General features: G+C 48.4%; 3 protein-coding genes across 3 annotated transcripts; 1 reads left to right on the top strand and 2 right to left on the bottom strand.

Annotated features, from left to right (window-relative positions):
* Positions 1-146: 146 nt before the first annotated feature.
* On the bottom strand, positions 147-2,339 carry DFJ58DRAFT_740988 (uncharacterized protein). Its single transcript, XM_041387121.1, has 2 exons — positions 351-2,339; positions 147-304 (listed from the first exon to the last, which is right to left on the bottom strand). The coding sequence occupies exons 1-2, from the start codon at positions 2,273-2,275 to the stop codon at positions 277-279; spliced, it is 1,953 nt and encodes a 650-aa protein (XP_041250538.1). The 5' UTR covers positions 2,276-2,339; the 3' UTR covers positions 147-276.
* A 717-nt stretch (positions 2,340-3,056) lies between these two features.
* Positions 3,057-5,503, bottom strand: DFJ58DRAFT_694630 (FAD binding domain-containing protein; the record flags this gene model as incomplete). Its single annotated transcript, XM_041383438.1, has 12 exons — positions 5,244-5,503; positions 5,071-5,190; positions 4,850-5,008; positions 4,597-4,798; positions 4,437-4,543; positions 4,348-4,382; positions 4,125-4,301; positions 4,017-4,072; positions 3,951-3,960; positions 3,872-3,896; positions 3,795-3,821; positions 3,057-3,746 (listed from the first exon to the last, which is right to left on the bottom strand). Exons 1-12 carry the CDS (start codon positions 5,271-5,273, stop codon positions 3,057-3,059), a joined length of 1,638 nt encoding a protein of 545 aa, XP_041250537.1. The 5' UTR covers positions 5,274-5,503.
* Positions 5,504-6,692: 1,189 nt separating this feature from the next.
* DFJ58DRAFT_721308 (uncharacterized protein) lies at positions 6,693-10,839 on the top strand (the record flags this gene model as incomplete). Its single annotated transcript, XM_041384794.1, has 6 exons — positions 6,693-6,980; positions 7,031-7,212; positions 7,271-7,986; positions 8,042-9,964; positions 10,023-10,199; positions 10,253-10,839. 6 exons carry the CDS (start codon positions 6,693-6,695, stop codon positions 10,837-10,839), a joined length of 3,873 nt encoding a protein of 1,290 aa, XP_041250536.1.
* Between the last annotated feature and the right edge of the window lie 9,899 nt (positions 10,840-20,738).

The following is a 20,738-nucleotide window of genomic DNA, read 5'->3' as shown; positions in this document are numbered from 1 at the left end:
AACAAGGGGAAAACACTCTGAACCCACGAAGCGGTCGGATAATCCTACCAGGAACCCCGTCTCGGCCCTACGCGCGTGAGAATTTTGTCAGAGTCAGTCCGGCTGCCTTGACGAGTACGAGATCGAGAGCCCGTAGCTGGAGAGTTGTGATCCAAAGATTGATTATTACTACTGAAGAGAGCTTCTTTACAAAACGTTCTGATCTACATGTACGGTGATAATGAGACAAACCGAGATGATACAATACACGATGCCAGAATTGATGCGATCCAACGTCTACCATGCAGTTCCAACAACTTCTGAACTGCATCGCATCAGTCCTGAACGACATCAAAAAGTATAATTCTCACCATTGATTATTCTCTCGTATCCACTGTCCCTCTTCCCAGAAAGAAATTAATGCCACGCTATCGTTCTTGATGTGAGAAGAGCACGACTTGAGCATTTCTTCGCTTTCTTCAGACCAGTGAAACCGATCGAGCCCCAGCATACCAATGTCGACCTCATCGCGATCAGACTTGGGAGTTTGCAATGATGACAGCTCGCTAAGAGACCCCTCGATATCGGAACGGGCGAGGCTCTTTGTGGATTTGACAGAACGGGCGGAGGATGCTCCGTCAAGGGGCCGGCATAGATGACGTAGCTCGAGTTGTGCATCCGGGCTAGAAGTTGGATCTAGAATTGGAGAAAGCCGATTTGAGGCATCTGTCATCAAGCAGTGAATTCGGACATCGTCGACCTTTCTCGTGGAAATAGCTATAGCATAGTTTTCCTTGTCACCGGTAGGTATATCTCCAACAGTCTTACGGTCAGACATGTCCTCTGGGAGCGCCATGATGCGTAAAGGTGATGCACTGGATGTGATCCCGCTACGTGACCTGATAGTAGATGAGCGCTTGTGCTTCGTCTTTCTCTTCATCTTTTGAACAGCAAAAACAAGGGGATCCGCAGGGTGCAAGACATGAGGAAGCGATTTGACAGTAGTAACAGAATCAGTAGTGCTGGGAGAGACGAGGGGACTAGTCTTGAGTTTTGAAGAGTTGCTAGACGACAGGGGGGTATTATTTGACAAATGAGCGGGCGCCTGATCGGTGATGGCAGAAAAGCTACCCATGCTGGCGGGTGGAGAAAACTCGAGAAGAGGCAAAAATTGAGGAATGCTTGTAGGGGGAGGTAGCGATGCAGGCAACTCAGCCGGAGATATACATGATGGCCGTTGGCTTAAAAGATTGTAGGATGGTAATGGGGGGAGAGGAGGGACAGGTTTCCTAGTTGATTTTGTTGAATGACGCCTAGACAGCTGCAGAGAATCGCGAGTTCCAGTAAGGGGTGATAAAACATAAGAAGAAGGCGGAAATGCAGACAAGAACGAGTACGGGACGGCAGTCACGTCAGAGGTCCCAACAAGCCTTAGAGACGGGCCAAGATCGACATTGGAGATCGTCCGACCACTTGGATACAAGTTACGAGCCCGGAGACTACCACGACTGGCATCGCATTTCTCGCAGAAGTCGCCGAGCTGTCCAGACATTGAGCTATCGACGAGTAGTGAATACCTCTGGGGAGCGATAGTGGCAGTTTTTCTCGACCGTGCTTTGATGGGATATGTGAGGACCCGGGTATTAGGCAAATGATGAGTCCTGAGCCTCCTTGTCGCGTCTTCTGTACTATGTTCACTGGAAAAACTGAAGAAAGACATGGAGCGCGAAAGCTGCGCATGGGACGGAGGTGCCTGAGAAGTTGAACTCTTGCTCGAATGATAAGCCGCAGAATAAGATTTTGAAGAACGTTGCTTGGACTGCCGATGTAGTTGATACATGAACGATGCAGTTCGGTGCTGCTTTGTCATGTTCACGTCGAAGTCGGATTCGATGTCGGTCTCCCATGCAGGAGATCCGAGACATCCAACGAAGATCGCAAGAGATGGTGTGCATTTAGAGCGAAATGCCTTCAGTTGAGTGGCTTTGAGAGAAAGCAGAGAAGCACGAGAGTTCAGTGAAACATCGTGAGGGGAAGTTGACTGGAGAATTCGAGAACGAATGGTACTAATCCGACGGTGTTTCACATAAATAAGCTTCACAGCAAGAAGAGCCAACAGAACTATGAAGGAGATGAGACATGCTGTAATCAGCGGTTCGGGAGTTGATGTTGATGAATTGATGTCATATGAGTCTGACCGGAGGACAATCGAGAAAGGCCGTGCAGATACAATATCAATGGTGCAGAAAATCAGCAGTGGGTAGAATGCCCGCAGAGGATATGCAAAGACTGCCATACGCAAAACAACGGCGGCGGAACGATTTCAAGTTTGCTCAAGAGAGTTGAACATATGAACTGACAATTTCATACTCCGCAGCCTAGGTGCGTTCGTAAACTTCATATACTATAGTTTCCGATTTGAACCTTGCAACACCTCAAACTCTGCACTGGATCCGGGACCGCTAACAAATTTGCAGGGAATCAACAGGAGATAAGCTTTTTAGACGACCAGGAACTACCACGCAATGCTCTGCAGCAATCAGGTGCTCGCTCTTTGAGCATTGTGACCACTGCTCGGTCGAATGAACCAAGTTCTACGAACAAGTACGAGTTGAGATTTTATCATACAAATGATTCGCCATACCGGGGTCGCTGGTGACGGCGACAGCAAAGTCGCCTACTATGCTGGATTCACGATAAGCTTTGAGTGTCTTTGGCCCATTGTTGTGGATGATGTTGTGTCAACAATATCTACATAGTATTCCGTGCTCTTTTGCGACACAAGCGCTGAGCCCTCACCATTCTTCAGTCGAGTATCCGACCGTATTGGTTGGAAACCCATTTGGCTTACTATTTGCGTTTGGTTTGCGTTGACAATTTTGGATTGTCGGTGCATGTCCATATTTTCGTTGGGCCCATCAAGCTTTTTAAGCGTCAAGGACTCCGATCATTAAGTGCCTGCCCTCGAATTATGTGCACAATACTAATTCTCTCATTTTCAGTTAAAAACGCGATACGCTACGTTGCATGAGGTATACATGAATAAGTTCTGCTTGTAAAAGTTATAAGTAAAGCCACTACGCGTCCAAAAATATTTTTGAGAAATACTTCTTCACGCCTTCTGCACCATGAACAATCGCCCCAACCACTCCATCCGGCCGAATCACAAACACCTTCGTCTCGTCAGCTTGCATGAGGTAAGCCGAATAAGCATAGCCCTCCCGATCAACAAGAACGAGGTCAGCAGGAGATGCGACAGACGTCACTGATGCTGATGATGGCACAACGACTGCCGATCGCACGACACTTTGGTTGTATGCTTCCAATGCACCCAAGATTGGGGTGGCATCAGCGAGACTCGGCGCAAATACAAGCATTGTATGGTACCAGGGTCTGTACAAACTAAAAAGTGTCGTCTCGTCAGGCTCGCACCCCAACTGCAGCATATTGGGCGCATCAGGCGCCCTGTCCCCAGCCTCCAGATGCCCCTCGTCAAGCACTCCGTATGCGTTGATAGGCCTCCCCTCGACTGAACTCACAAATTCATCGAGTACAATGGTGCTGAATCGACAGTTGATGCCGAGCATGTAAAGGATGGGACTTCGTCCGAGTGACAGGTCTCCAGATGATGTTGCCTTGTCGAGAATTGAGGTCGTCACCCTGAGCATCTCGGAGATCACAGGCAGGCGCTCGGCGCTGTATGTCTCGAGAAGAGATCTGTCAGCCAACCCTTTCTGAACGAGCGCAACTTTCCATCCTAGATTGAACTGGCGCGCGGTTAGTCATAACACACATGTTACATCCACCTAACTCACTGCATCTTGTACACCTGAATTGAGTCCCTGTTCATTGACAAATGAGCAGGTATCAGCAACAATCGGATCAACCATACCTGACCACCAGTTGGGCTGTGAACGCTTGGATATATGTTAGCAGCAGTTTGCGAAGAAGGCATTCAAAGATAGACATACTGTGCAGCATCTAGTACAACAACATGCATGAGCACGGCCACACACATCTCAAACAGAACCACTTACCGCCCGCAACAAACACTCGACCCTCGCTAAATTTATTCACCATCCGGATATTGGCCCTGGAACAAACAGATGAACATGCATCGACACATGCATCGACACAAAACGCACCGGAACTCGCTCATCCAAACCACCTTGTTGAATGTAATCTCCGTTGGTATTAACGACGCGATGGTCTCGAAAACAAGCTCTTCGCTCTGAGCAATCTTCGGTATGTCTAGTTCGTGGCCGTAGAGGAGGAATTGCCAGCCGTCTTCGCCAACTTCGTCTGTTGGACGCAATGTGACGCTGCATATCGTCAATATACACGTCTCCAAGCCTCAATTGAACATACCCTCGTTCATTAAAGTTTCCAATTCGGTGCCAATGCTTCAAGACTGCATTAGAACAGTTATCCATCAAATACGTAGAAAATGGACGTACCGCTCTATCCAAGCCAACGCCCTTCAAACGGATATCCCCGGTCACAATCCGGATATCGTCTCTAGTCTCGCCCAAAAATGCGAGCCCAAGTTGCTTGCGCACGACACCTGCAAAACTACCTTCAGTCTTGTTCATCCCGATGCATCTGACAGTGTCTCACTTTTAGCACCATCAGCGCCGATGATCCATTTGGTATCAAAAGTCTCTGATATGCCGTTCTTTGATAGAATACCGGTGACGCCCTCATCGGACTGCTCGAACGAGCGCAGTTCGGTGCCCATCTCGACAGAACAAGAGAACTTCTCTAGGTGGCGTCGCAGAATCACATCTAGGAGCTGTTGACCCATCAATTTGAGGCCGTGCTAAAAAACCGAATCAGCATGAAGGTTTGATCAAGCGACGATGTTTCCTACGAATGGTATTGCTGGAGTGGGTTCCATTTGCGGGGCTATCGATGAGTCTTTCAGAGGTTCCAACGTGCCGGGCTTGTATGAACGGGTGGGAGGGGCTGGTTTTCCCAGACCATTAACTTCTGAAACGTCCAGGAAGCTGTAGAGTTCAAGGGAGCGCGGCTACATAGATAATGCATTCAATGAGACCACGGGGCGATATTATAAGTGGATGTGTGACAAACCCATATTCCAGCACCACGCTGTCCGATGCGATGGTGGGGGTCTTTATCGATGATACGAACTGGGATACCATTTTGGAGAAGCGTCAACGCTGCTACCATACCCACTGGCCCAGCGCCCACCTAACAAGGAATTCAGCTGGGGTGCAAACATGTGTCATAGGCAGATCACTTACGACTAGCACGGGAGGATGAACAGAGTTCATATGTAGCGGTCACAAAGCTGGCAAGAGGATTAGCTGGTTTGAATTCCAAGGATTTGGATAACCACGAGGGAAGCAGTTCGTTAAAACATAGGAGTGAAGCCGATCAGAACGGCACTACGGTAATGATGTGGCTACTAGTATCCTTCAGTACTCAGTTGCTGACGTTATGCGTTACACATCCCATCAAATGATTTGTCAAAACGCTCACCAGATACTTCATAAGGCTGACTAGATGGTCCACTTGCCCAAGAGGTGTGCGTTCGCAAAATCCCGAACACAGTGCTCAACTTTAGATAAGCAAAAAAACCTTAATACATAGCCACATGAAGTTACGAGCGACACGTTTTGAGTTCCTCGCCAGCGGTCTCAAATCATCGTAAAATCGTTTGCCGAGTACCGTAAAGGGGGTGTTTTTACTACTGTAGAATAGATCTAGATAGTGATTTTAATGAAACACGAGCACGTAAAGACGGTACCTGCTAAATGTCAGATCTTGGATGTGATTTTCGAGAACACGTGAGTGATTAATATCAATACGACGCGTCAATATCGATTCGACGCGTCTCGTCAACGACTCGCATCTCTCTCTCTTAAACCTCATTCATTATGTATTCTACGACTCATCAATTTACACGTTACGACTCATGGTTTGCTTCAAGTAATAACGACAACAACACTGCATATATCACGGACTTCGAGGACGATTCCTATCAAACGACGCATTACGGATCAAATCATCATTCACATTATTCTAATACATCATCTGGACATTCGCAGACTCCGACTATAGATTTTGAAGTACCATCACACACGGACAATCATTTGCATGGCTCATCTCGTTGTATACTTGACTATACCTCATTTAATTCTCGCTCTCTGAGTCGACAATCCTCGACCGACAGCCAATCATCAAATACGTCTTCGGTTCCAGCCTCGGTCTCGGATATCGACATCGATATCGAGGCACAATTTAAACTCAATACGCCTGAGTCCCTGTATGTATTATTCAAGGCCAATCGGCTACAAGTATCGGATCAGTTCGGGGATCGATGGAGAATTCTTTGTCCTGAGTGCGGAGACTGGTGCCAGACCAGTGTCCACACAGGCCTACCTCTATGGGCACCCGGTCAGTTCAAGTCACTCACTAACCACCGAGGAAGCAAGAAGTGCGCAGTGACTGCTGCAAAAAAGCAAAATTCGACATCTCAAAAAGCCAGTACATCGGCTAATCAGGCTGGGCCTTCCCATGACAAAAGGTGCATTCATTTCGGTTGCATTTCTTTAGTAATACCAACTGATTGTTATCTCAATCACCTCGTTGTCAACAGCACCCATCAGACTATAATACGTTCTGTTAACCAGTACACTGTGTGTCCTGGAATTCCCATCAACTGGCCTGACGACCTCCACTCATTCTACATGTCCTTTCCTTGGGCACGATACCATGATGGACCAGACGGGCTCCCATTCACCGTTGACATCACAGTTCCCCGACTTCCGTGTGCTCGATCGAAATTGTGCACGCATCTCACTGTACGGGAAGATTACCCTTGTGAAGAGTGCGGTGAGATCTATGCGCATGTCTATCGTCTCATCGATATTGCGCGTAGTCCCAAGGCGCACACAAACTATCAGTATCTCGGTCTCGCACATATGCGAGATACTGTTAGAAAACACGCTGGTCAACTCAACCAATTGAAGCTGCAGGTAAGTTTTATTTACTATTCATCTGTATCAATGTAATTAATGCTCTATAGACCTGTAACGACTCGCGCAGATATATGAACGCCCTCACTCAACTCGACGATTACAACCGCCTCTTGATGGCTATCTCTGAAAACGACATCCCTCGCATTCATCAAGTGATCAACATTGCCTTACGAAACGGTGCCAGCATTAGAGAAGTTGTTAACAAGTTAGAGGATGCTCTTGAGGGTACGTACCTGGCCACGCGGATATGGTGCCGACGACTTCGATATCGCAACCCTGGTCTTTAGACTGGGGGGGTGTCAGTTGCTTTTTGCGCTGAATCAGAAACTCAACATCCCGTCCCTCCGCACTCTTCGTGCTAATTCGACATTCACCTCTCTCATGCCCACCATCGGTCCCATACGCAACGAACAATTTGACGAGAACATCCAAACAATTGTTGTCGACACTCGCTCAGATTCATTGCCGTTGCGGGGTGTCAGCTTTATGATCGATGAGATCGCACTCGAGGAGATGGCGGTTCATTTCCGTAAGTTCAACAAAGTCGGAGGTCTTTGTTGGAAGCACTCGCACATTATCGACCTGGTTCTACGTACATACGACTCTGCCGTGAGCATCGCGCAGAAGCTCCATGAAGGCCACGTCCATCTCGGAAAGGAGCTCACTGTCATCGGTGTCTCGTGCTTCGGCGAAGACGAGATTTACCCTATCCTAACAGCACCCACTTGCAAGACGGAGGACGCCTCAGACATGGAGCGCATCCTTGCGCAAACTGTTGAGCGTTGGAACTCGAGTAATGCGGTGACATCTGTCGGACCAGCCTGGTCTTTTGCGACAGATGGCGATGCAACTCGACGTGCCGCCGGACACAAACTTTTTGTCAAGACACCTTTACCTCCTGACTCACCTTTGTATGGCACGCTGATCAATATGCCGGGCCTCAATTTGTTCACAGGTGCGGGTGAAGTGATGCTTGATTTCGACTTCAAGCACATATTTAAGCGTATGTTTATGTTTTTTTTCTGTTGATGAATGCTACTAATTAAATATAAACCTAGGTATCTGCACACTCATCAGGTCACCTGCGGGCATTGTGCTCAATAATGGCCGTGTCATCAATTCCATGATGCTCGCGCGCTATCTTGTCTGGTTGCCAGCATACGAGGAAGCTGCGGTGACGAAACTCCTTTACCCTGATGACCCTCAAGACGTCCCTCGTGCAGTTGAGCTTATGCTCGCTATCATCGAATTCTCTCACACTCAGCTTCATGTCACCAATGACTCATTCTCCCTGGATATCGACACTCGCGCTGATGTCGCATCAATTCATCTACTCAGTAAACTCCTCGAGTCCATCCTGATCCCTTTCATCCGCGTCGATCTCTCTTTGGCCCAGCAATTCGAACACCTCAGTCGTTATTCACACCTTGCCTTCTCATTCTTCCATGCCCATCGCCGCTCATTCATGTCATATCAACTCTATTACGACACACAAACAATGGTCAAGAACGCTGTATTCTCCCTCGCGAAGCAACAGTCTCTGGACCAATACGCACCTTTTTTCCTCGGTGACGTTGGAGACGACCCCCTCGAGATTCTATTTGGGCGCACTCACATGATAGGTGGACACAATTCGGCTTGTTCCTATGCCCAGGCTCTCGACCGTCTCGCTGCTGCAAAAGATATCGACGGAGTATTCAAGCGTCATCCCGAGCTTGATCCAGGTCATCGGCGGTTGAAACTCACTCGTCACGAGGGAGTGGATCACATCAATCGCGAGATCTGGAAGGGTGATATAATCTCCGGTCGATGTGATCTTCCATTGTCATGGCGCAAAGGCCATGATGATGCACTTTCGATCCTTACAATGTCACAACTCGATCACACTCATTACGCATATTCAGCACTCTTCACTCCTACCTCTGGCATTGACATGCTTCGTCCTTTCGGACACAACAAGTATCTCGGAATCAGTAACACAGACGATGAACTCGGCGACCCAAGTCAAGTACCGAGACTTCCCCCTCCCATTCAAACATCACCTACAGCACAATTCTTAGAGACAGTGTTAGGTCAGGATGATGTCAAGAGCGCGGATCCTGGAGAGTTGCAGGGAGAGATTGACGACGAAGAAGCCATGCTGACATTTCAAGAGGCCTTAATCGATGACTCGCCTACTGATGCCCCGCCTGCTCAGTCCAATCAGCCTCTCGCTCTAGATCCACTGTCCCCTCCATTGCCGCAGGGCCCAGGCATCTCTCCTGATGACTACCTGTTGTATAACCGACGCTGGATTCACAAACAGACTGTCTGCCGTCTTGTCATCAACAAGGATTTCATTTCGAAATCGCTGAATCGACTCGAGCGTGTCCGTGCAGGCTATACGAAGGTCAACAAGCGTATTGACATGTCGGCAGGTCGAATTACTGAGCAGAACTTATTTCTCGTCGGAGATATCTTTCTTACCATCCTTCGTTCAGCTCAGACACTTTCCATTGGCATACTTCGTTCAACTACAGCAAGTCTCGACGGTATTTCGCGCTCATCTATCAATACAGGAGTTATGAAAGCACCGAGGACCACAGCGAAGATCACCGGCCAACTCCTCAGCATCGTTTCTACTCGTCCTTCACCTGACGTCTTGCAGGTGTTCTTATGGGATGGCGGATATGTGACAGCGCATTCACTCATTCAGGGTTCCGCACAATCCACAGATCGCGTCGTTGTGGTGACAGTCCCAGGTTCTCTGGTTGAGCCTGTCAACCCCGACCCTACGTTCATTCGACTTCGCAATGACATCAATGTGGACGAGTTCTTGCAAGTGAACGGGGGCCAGAGCACATGGCAAATCTCACGCGACGCCCTGCAAGTGGCTTGTGACTTGCTATGGGCGAAAGCTGTGGAGATGAATGTGCCGCTCAAGTCAATCGCAGTAGTCACTCCTTCCGACGAGACAAGATTTCCTTACAGACGCTCGGATGGTGAGTTTTTCGAGTTTGTATTGTAAATCTGTTTCTAATTCTACGTTTATATCTACAGGTACTCCCGCGGTGATATCCATGGAAGCAAGTAATCTGCTTGGAGCGTCTGCAGGGGATCGTATCTCCGTATGTCCCCTGTGCGAGTCGAGTGTACTGAACATGCGAAATCATATGGGTCAACACATCCTGTGCGCGCTGAGTAACACACCTGGAGGAGGTCATGTTGAAAGAGCAGGTATGTTTTTATTATTATTTCATTTGTACTTTACACTAAACACTGTCTACAAGGTCGGCAATACACTTCCATGCGGGTTTTGTGGGCATTCTGGGCAACCAGAGTGTGCCATTACTATCACCACACCTGCAAAGGGCGCAACAACCTGGGACACCAAATGTGCGTACCAGCACTCGTTCCGATACACGTCTGCCGATGTCGGCTCGAAGAATCAGCCATGCCGCAAAACGTCCCGCTGAAGTGCGAGCTCTGCTATCCTACTCTCCCTCCAGTCCCTGGCAGGAACACAAGGAAGACTTACAGTGTCCCGGTCAGTGCCGTGTGGCGCTACAACATGCACGAGCATGTCTTCCAAGAGCACAAGGAATACGCGGTCCCAGGACAGAGAGAGAATGGTGTACCGCTGCCCGCAAGCGTTTGGAAGGAGATGAGGCTCACAGACCTGGAGCAGACTGCTTCGCGCATCCCAAAGACTCATTGGCAACCCTCCTACATTCCTCCGGGCGAAATCGGCAAGGAGAATGTGCCTCTGTTAGTTTCTCGTGGATCCAAACGCGCTGGAGCACAAGCTGGTCCATCCCGTCCATCAAAGAAGGCCCGAACGACCGTTGGAACTGCTGTTTCTGTACTCAGTGCTTGATTTCTTACTTTACGAACCTATTCCAGTCGCCTACATACTCGTCTTCATCCATTATATCACTGCAGCTGTCTGTTTTGCTTTGCGAGAGTTGAATCGATCCGTTTTAACTTGTCATTTTGCGATGAACGACTACCTAATATGGCTAAATTACATGATCGGTCACGCTGTCATCACGCTGTCACGGTAGGTGTAGGGGGTACCCAAGTTACAACAGGTTAGTGTCTTGAACTACTCGATCCCACACCTCTTGCACTTGCTGTTTGTTTAGCTGACAAGCGAAATGTAAGCTAGCTGCTAGCGCGCGGTACCGGGTTTGGTTCTGAGCATCCCCCAACAAACTTGCAAGTGCCTGGTAATGAGCAATAAAAACAGATATCCCCTCGATGCATTTGATGATTGCTCGAGCACTGAGTCAGGCCTCAGGTAGAAGGGTTCTCATACTGAACCTGCCAATGTGAGCTGGAGACTCGGAGTCAGAAAGTCTGGGACCCTCGGAATTTCGACCCAAGGGTTCCATTCGCCCCACTAGGTACCAAACAATGCACAACAACAATTCTATTTTTTAATATGTATCTCTTCCACAATATATAATCTTATGATGACTTGGAGCGCGGCGTCCACCCGCGTGCGTCTCACGTGCGCTTACTTGACCAATTTCTACTACCACTACCATTCAGAAACCTACTAACATTACCATCATTAGCTTCGCTCCATCACTTACAACATTGCCGAGTCCTCATGCTCACGAAATAAAACTCCACTTTACTTCATTTGGTTGCGAGCACATCATCAATTCCTTATAAGCTGACCCTTTCATCTGCGTCATCTTGCTGTTTGAACACCGCAGCTCCAAAACATGTCGACGTCATTTACGCACAACGAAAAATATAAATTCTGAGTCGTTCTTCATCAGTTTTCCCACGCATCATTTGTGTTTTACGACTTGATCTATTATGCCCGGTTCATCCATGAATCCGTCTTGATGATATTTCACACAGTCGTATACTACAGTGCTGACACTGTAAAAGAAGATGATCAGCTCATAGCAGATCACCCTGAAGCGACACCTGATTTTCTCGCAATTCTCTCACAAAATGGAATTCCAAAGCACGAACTTTATCTCAAGCAGGGCTGTATTTGCTCACTTAGGCGCAATATGTCTGTTCAGAAGGAACTGGTGAAGAATGCACGCCTCATCATACAACAATTGCACCGCCGTTATGTCAAGGTTCGAGTCATCAACAACAGGACAGGTCAACTTGGAGATACTCAATACATCCCCCGCATCCACTTCGAATTCACACCCCCACGCGTAAGTTAGACTGTTCATCGTCTACAATTTCCCCTCCGTCTTGCATATGCAACGACTTTCAATGGTTGCCAAGGTCTAACCCTTGACAAGACCGTTCTCAACCTTCGCTGCGAAGTCTTCGCACACGGTCAACTGTACACAGCCCTTTCACGGATCCGTCAACGAGACGATTCACGCATCCTATTTTCAGAAGACAAACCAAATGACGATTTCAATACGTCCAACGTCGTGTATAAAGAATTGTTATTAGATTTGAACTAGATCCATCCAACGAGCCGCGCAGCGGCAAGCACTTGTAATATATTAATCACATGTACATGACATAATATGCTGACCGCTTCAATGAGATTCCAATCACAATCTTTAGATAAGCCACACGCTGCACATCACTCTTGTCTTCAACCATCACCATCAACTGTAATGAATGTTCCACCCACTTGCTTACTACCTCCCAAAGGCCTACATCATTGCCCACCACCAGCTAGGCAACACTTGGTATGTTTGTTGAATTAGTGTGTACCATGTCTTTTTCTGTGATATCATTGGTTCAACATGAAGCTCAACCTTATAGCATCTTGGGCATGTAACACATTTACCTATGATTCACCAGGACAGCAAATCCAGCAATTTCTACTCTTTGGTATGTACTCCCTGCAATAGGACTTCATGTAGGTGTCTCTCCTTGCTTCATAGTTGCAGCATATCTCATGTAGTCCCTGAGCAGTTCTATGTGACTTATTTACTGCGCTCTCTCATGCATACAAAGTCCTGATGTCTGACATCCCACCAACTACACCGTTTCTCAAGCCTGAATGGGTGTCTATTTGCCATGAATGTGGTGACTCACTGGAGTGGCGTGTGGTTAATTCGAGCAAGAATGACAACTGTGGGTGGTGGTATGCTATGGTAAGGGCTTTCATTTCATTAATAGGAAGCCACCTGCTAAATGCTGATTGCATTAGTGCTCTAAGATGACAGCTGCAGGAAAACCCGAGTTCTTTTGATGGGGGTCTCTGAAGTCCTCACCGAACCAATCTCCACCTAACTTATCACCGATGTTGCATTCCGGCTCATTGCCACCCATGGCAGGTGCAAGTCTCATTCCTGAGTCTCATGCACATCAGAAAATTCACACATTCCTTATTTTGCCCTTAAACAGACTTATTCACACTTAACCACCTTGTTGAAAGTGGATCTACTTGTCTGAAATTTCAACTTGAATGTATTAAGAAAAAAAATGTTGAGATGTATTAATGGACATATTTTATTATGTTCCACATTAAAAAAATATCAGATATGCCAGGTAAATGATGTGAGAGAGAGAAAACAAGTTTTGAGATAAGTGAGATAAGCTGATTAAGGATGTTAAGGAATGTGTGAATTACTGATGCATCTCATGCTCAGGACGCCAGCTCTGATATTCATCATTGTGCTGTCCTTGGCTGCAAGTCAAGCCGTGTTGCTTTCAGTTGTGAGCATGAATGCTGCCGCAAACATTGTCTTGCTTTTGGTGGGTGCCACCTGTTAAGACTGTACTCAAGTAGTATCGGATCCGAAGGGCTTCGGCCTCAGCTCGTGCGCTGTGCCCCTTTCCCGAGTCTTGCCCCTTATTTCAGAGAGCTAAAGTATCGCGTCTAGTGAGACGGATAAGTATTGTAACGGATAAGTCTTGTATCACAACGGATAAGTATTGCAACGGATCCGTTAAGACTTCCGGATATCGAACGTATAAAGTAACGGCTAATCCGGATCGGATCCGGACTAGAAACTAACGGGTGAGGACTGTCCGAAGACAGAGGCGGATATGTAGACTATAGGAATCTATCCTAAGTCTCGGAGTAGACAAGAGTAGCGTACTCAAGTCCGGATGGATAACGGAGGGACTTAGAGTCCAGACGGAATGAGTGCAATCTAAGATGATATTCGAACTGATCTACTACAGCGCATATACAAAGGTTTATATACTATGGATAGCTAACGGAATGATCAATAAGCAAAGGTGCGAGGCTATGTACGAAAGTATAAGCAAAGTCTAAGTGGAGCGTATTGGTAAGTCGGATGGATCACGAATCATGAACCGGGAATGAAGTACAAGTAAAAGCGGATTCGTAAGTGTAGCGGATCAGTAAGCAAAGCGGAAGTAAAGGATAACCGGTATACCAGTGTACAGGAATACCGAAAGGAGATGAACGATAGTTAGAGTTATATGAACAGGAAATGAAATAAGAATCAAAGCGGATCTGTGGACCGGACGACGGATATGTTCATCGGATCTGGATCGGATCTGAGATCCAGATCATCGGATCTGTAACCGGATATATGGTATATGACAGTATCCCCCCCTTAGGGCCGATCCCTAGAGGCACAAGAATCAGCGATCCGGAACGGATGATATGAGTGCGAGACAATGGAGAAGCTGATGGGAGAAGTTGCTGAGTTCGGATTATGACAGATATACGGATGCCAAAGCGTCGCAGGGTGTTCCTTCCTTTCCCTACTTTTTCACTACCACTAGCTTATCTCAACCATGACTGATAACGGATCCGGCTCTAAGAAGACCGCTAAGCAGACTCTGGCGGATATCCAGGCCGCGCTGGCTGCTGCTGAGGCCGAGGTTCGGAAGGAGGAAGAGGCTGAAAAGCTGAAGCAACAAGCGGAAGAGGCGGAACGGAAGCGCTTGGCAGGGATTAAGAAGATTGAACGGGCTGAGGTCCAAAGGGAAGCGGAGGAGGCTAGGCGCAGGGCTATAGTAGCGGAAATGGTGCGTTATGACTTGTTCTATCGGATCCGTCCCTTATCGGATCCGTAGTCTCGCGCTATCTCAGCAGATAGGGATGGGGCTTGTACCCGCTGCGCTAAGAAGGGTCGGGCCTGTCTGTGGTCCGATGCGGATAGCAATTCCTTGGCAAGTCGTCCTTGAATCTTCGGATCCGTGACTCTTAACGCTCGGATAGATCAAGGCTTGTAACGCGTGCCGGAAGGACAAGGCTCCTTGTCCCGGACGACCTGGAACCGTTACAGATTCCAAGTCTAAGAAGAGGCAGCGCGCTGCTGAGAACCCATCTCCGAGAGGCAAGGGTAAGAAGCGCCAGCAGAGTCCGACTCCGGATCCGGATATGAAGACGGTAGTAGCGGATGAGGTGGAAGTGGAGTATGATGATCAGGCCTGGGTCGCGGCCGCTAATAGCATTGTAGCGGAACTGGCTCGGACCAACAGATTGCTCCAGCAGAGCATCGGAGTGGCGGAAGGGAGTAGGACTGCTATAGAGTGGATGAATACTAACTTGGAGGCGTTTTTGGAGCAGCAGAGGGAGTTCCAGACCATCCTTCTTGAGGGGATCCAGAATGGAATCTGGATTACAGAGGCGGCTTGTTCTGAGGCCACTGACAAGGACGCTGATGAATCCGGATCGGGTGGGGACATGGAGATGGATGGCTGAGGATTTTCGGATCTGCCTTCTCTGCTACTAGTGTACTTGTATATCCGCTTTGTGTATTCATTGTATAGCAATAGGACCGGGTTTGTCTGGATATGCAGTGTGGAAATCCGAGACTAGATCGGACGCGTTTCCGAGTTCCATGGCTAGTAGCCATGAAGTCTCTTCGTCTGTTCCTTTGTATCCGGACCATCGGACGAGGTATAAGAGTTGGCATTGTCTTCTACGACGGTCCAGCTTAGAGTCTAGGATTTCGGATATCTCATATTCTGGTTCTCCGTCGACTTCGACCGGAGGTGGAGGAGGCTGGATCCGATTGGGAATTGTGTTCGGAACGGATGGTTCTAGCTGTGAGACATGGAAGACGGGGTGGACGGATTTCATGGATTCAGGAAGTCGGATGGTAAAGGAATGGGTACCCGGACGGGATATGACTTCAAACGGACCTAGATTCTTTTCCGAGAGTTTCTTAGACGGACGAGTGGACCGGAAGTACTTAGCCTTGACAAAGACTTGGTCTCCGATATTGATATCCGGAGCAGGTTTCCGTTTAGCGTCCGCAGGTCCTTGATATCTTTCTTGGGCGTGAGCCATCTCTTCTCTAAGGAATTGGTGAAGGTCGTCGAGGTCTATAGCATAGTCGCGAGCGCGGATGGAGGATAGATCGCGTTCCGGATGGACGGATATGTTCGGATGATAACCCTTATTAGCAAAGAAAGGCGATACTCCGGTAGTAGCACTTGGAGCGTTATTGTAGGCAAATTCTGCTAAGGGAAGTAGTTCCGACCAGTTGTCCTGTTGATAATTGCAATATATCCGAAGGTATTGTTCCAGGGTTTGGTTGGCACACTCGGTTTGTCCATCCCCTTCCGGATGATATCGGATGTGAAGTGGAGGACCATATCCAATGCTTTTCCTAAGGATCGGAAGAAGTGGGATACAAACTCTGTACCGCGATCTGAGGTGACATGGGACAGAACTCCGTGCTTGGAAAACACATGAAGTAGGAATAGACGAGCGAGATCCGGAGAGGTAATGGTATCGTGAGTCGGAACAAATATTGCTTGTTTGGATAAACGATCTATGATAACAAGGATGGCTGTAAAGCCGGATGAGTCCGGAAGTTGCTCTATGAAATCCATGGATATGGAATTCCAAGGCTTTTCCGGTATGGGTAGTTGCTTGAGCAATCCATAGGGTTTATGTCTCGGAACCTTGGCTCGGGCGCAGGTAGTGCAGGACCGGACGTAGTCCTTAACATAGGTGCGTATACCCGGCCATGTATACTCGCGTCGGATGAGGTCTAGGGTTCGGTTTTGACCAAAGTGTCCGGATAAGGGGTGATCATGAGTATTACGGAGGACGCGAAGTCGAAGGTTATCGGATTCTGGGACATATATACGGTTGTCGCAACGGAGGAAACCCCTATCGTCCACTGTCCATCTCGGATCCGAAGGTACCGGAAGATGGTTGGTTGCAATAGGGTCATTAGGGAACGCGGTCAGGATGTCTTTCTGAAGGTCATCAATATCCATTAGAACAGCTGCTCTAAGAACCGGAGTTGCTAAGGTTGAGGCTCATAGGGATGAAGCTAACTGTTCGGACGTGAATACCGGACGGAAGTTATGAGGGTTAACTCGAGTGTAGTCCTTATCCCCCTCTTTGGGATAGACGTCCCAGCGTCTAGTAAGGGAATCCGGTTTAACTCCGAGTTTTCCGGGACGGAAGCGGATGACAAGATTGAACTGATGGAGGAATTCCGACCAGCGGGCCTGACGGCGAGAGAGGAGTTTGGTAGTGGCGAAGTACTCAAGGTTCTTGTGGTCCATGACAACATCTACAGGCTCGGCCGAGCCTTCTAGATAATGTCGCCAGGTCCGGAAAGCTTCGTATATAGCTAGGAGTTCCTTATCGTGGGTGTCATAGTTAAGTTCCGGAGCGGTTAGCGTCGAGAGTAGAACTGCTACCGGACCGAAGCTCTGAGTCCAGACATACTATGGATAGTATTCCAGCTATAGCGTAGTCAGAGGCATCGGTTTCCACAACTATAGGAACATCCAGCATCCAGTGCATAAGCACCGGAGCCGTAGTGAAGGCTTCTCTTGAGTTCTTCGAAGGATTTCCGACATTCATCGGAAAAGTTCCATGGAGCATCCTTGCGTGTAAGCCGTGTTAACGGAACCACGATATCCGAGTAGTTGAATATAAACCGTCTATAGAAATTTGCGAATCCGAGGAAGGATTGGATATCCTTGACTTTCCGAGGTTCCGGCCAGTCAGTAATAGCTTGGATCTTATCGGACGACATAGTTAAGCCGTCCGGAGATAGGAGATATCCGAGATATTCAACGGAAGTGGAATGGAATTCGCATTTTTCGGGTTTGGCATAGAGACGATGTTTACGGAGTCGACGGAGTACTTCTCGGACGTGTTGCTTGTGGGATGCAAGGTCATGGGAATAGATGAGGATGTCGTCCAGATATACGATAACACATACATCCAGCATATCAGCAAACACGCTATTGACAAAGCGCTGGAATGCTGCTGGAGCGTTAGTGAGACCTTCCAGGCATCACCAACCATTCATAGGAGCCATAGCGCGTTCGGAAGGCAGTCTTCCATTCGTCCCCTTCCGCTATCCGGACGAGATGATAAGCGGATCGGAGGTCGATTTTGGTATAAACTTTAGCACGGCTCAGAGAGTCTAATAGGTCGGCAATGAGGGGTAACGGATATCGGTCTTTCTTAGTGATCTGGTTGAGTCCACGGAAATCCACACAAAGGCGGAGGGATCCGTCCTTTTTCTTGACAAATAGGACCGGAGCTCCGTGAGGAGAGGATGAGGAGCGGAGGAGTCCAGAGGCAATATTTTCATCAAGAAACTTCCAGAGGGCTGCAAGCTCGACCAGGGATAGAGAATAGATAGTTCCGAGGGGAGGACTAGTTCCTTCTTCCAGATCTATGTTCAGATCATAAGGACGATGTGGAGGAAGCTGACCAGCCTTTCCCTTGTCGAAGACATCCGCAAACTCGTGATAGTCCGAAGGAATTTGGGATAGATCCGGAGGATCGGACGATAGAGAAGCGGATCGGAGATCGACACCGAATGGTCGAAGGTATATACTGAACTGGACCGATCCTTCTAACTTGCAGGCCCGGCAAAAGGCAACTGCATTGATTAGGGATATATTAGGAACAGTGTTATCAGCGGAGGGTACGGATGTAGTCGGAGGAGGTATGGTTTCCGTCGGAGGAGGGATATCCGAGGACGGAAGTGACGTCGGAGGGGTCGATGGCATTCCATGAGATGTCGTCCGGAATTCGATGCTGCCCAAAACCCAGTCAATCAACGGATTGTGTCGGGTGAGCCAGCTATATCCAAGAACGATAAAACAAGATGAATCCAAAGGGGTAACGTAGAACGTATCAGAGGTGACTACACCGGACGGAAAGCGGACGGACAAATCTATAGCTTCGGAAATAGTATTATTACAAGTACCATCAAACAAGCGGAGCGGAATCGTAGGTATCGGATATGTAGGGATTTTGTGTTTTCGGATGAACGCAGTATCTATGAAACAATGAGAAGAACCACAATCTACAAGAGCTGGAAATTCGGATACGGATGGAAGTAACGGAAGTGAAACATATGGACAGAGGGAAGTCGGATCCGAGAGCGCGACAGCGTTGAGTCTTAACTCCTTTGTGCAGGCAGAGTCAACGCGACCCTCTTCCTGCACGGAGCTAGGAGAGTCGCGGACTATTTTTTTGTCTCAGTAGAGACATCCGGTTTGACTTCCGGAGCGACTACTGCAGCGCGGCCTTTGGCAGCACGCGAAGTAGACTTGGTGCATTCCCGAGCAGTATGACCGGGTCCACCACAGAATAAGCAGAGTTTCTTGTCCATTCTTCTCTGCCGCTCTTCGGACGTTAACTTTCCGTCCTTACCCAGCTTGGAAGTAAGATCTGGAACCTTAGGAGCGGACGAGTTCGAGGACGCGGATGGCTTTGTAGACTTCTGATCATGGGAATTTCCGGATTTGTGATTTCCGGATCCGGACGTATTGGAGTTCGTCCGGTCAGAAGTGGATTGCTTAGGGGTAGTGGATGAAGTGGGTTTAGCTTCTCGAGAGATCTCTCCCTTCCGTTCCCAGTATCGGGCGTCGATAGTCTGAGCGAGGACTTTGTATTCGGAAAGAGTAGAGGGTTTACCCATGCGACTGATTTCATCCTTGATACGGGCCGGGAGTCCGTTGTAGAATTGGCGTCGTAAGGCTCCGTCGCCCCAGCCACGAACCTGTGAAGCAAGACGCTGGAATTCCACAACGTACTTGTTGATGCGCTGTCCATCGCGCATGTGGAGCTGTTCGAGCTGCATTTCTGCATCACCGGATGGGTCATGAGGCCCGAAGTTGGCTTGGAGTTCAAGCATGAACACGGAATAGTCATCCATCCAATCCGGATGGTCGTCCAAATCATCGGACAGGAGATCCGGTTCAAACCATTCAAGGGCCATACCCTTAAGGTAGGATTGGGCGAAGTTGACTTTAGCCCTTCCGGTACGGAAAGCCTTAGGCTTGCTCTGGAAGTTAAGCTCACACTGGACAAAGAACGCACGGAGCTTCCGTGGTTCGGATCCGTCGAAGGTATCCGGTTCTCGGACCTTGACTCTAGAATCTTCGGATGCAGGCGCGCGACGATTATTGCGAGCAAGGTTATCGATGGCTTCTGAGAGTCGAAGCATAACGCGGTCTTGTGGGTTTAGACCGTCATTTTCATCATCCTCAACATCCGGATCATCATCCGGATCACCACCGTTATCATCGGGTGGATTACCAGGGAAATCATCATCACCATCATCGGGATCATCATCGTCCGGAGGTCCTACGGCAGGAGTGCGTGTTGGGGTTTCCGGGTGTCGACGATTAAGGAGTTCGGATATGGTTTGAGCGGTTCCGTGGGCGCTAACACGGCGCTGAGAGAAACTGGTGAAGGTGTTGACTATAGGTGTCGGATCACGACGGAGGGAGGTTAGTCCGACCGCATGCAGAGTTGTTTGTGTCTTGGTAGGAGGCATGATAGATGTTAAGTAACTCGGAAAGGTATGAGTTCGAATATACTGTTAAGACCGTACTCAAGTAGTATCGGAT

This window comes from Suillus subalutaceus, assembly GCF_016647625.1.
Source record: "Suillus subalutaceus strain FC151 chromosome Unknown DFJ58scaffold_3, whole genome shotgun sequence".
Lineage (NCBI taxonomy): Eukaryota > Fungi > Basidiomycota > Agaricomycetes > Boletales > Suillaceae > Suillus > Suillus subalutaceus.
Note: the sequence above shows the minus strand (reverse complement) of the source record. Positions and strands in the feature narration are given on the sequence as shown.

Bases quoted from the DNA above. Each gene is read 5' to 3' on its own strand.
- DFJ58DRAFT_740988 (XM_041387121.1), bottom strand. From the start codon at position 2,275: ATGGCAGTCTTTGCATATCCTCTGCGGGCATTCTACCCACTGCTGATT. The intron at 305-350 runs GTGAGAATTATA...GATGCGATGCAG, and splicing joins ATACGAGAGAATAATCAATG to TTCAGAAGTTGTTGGAACTG.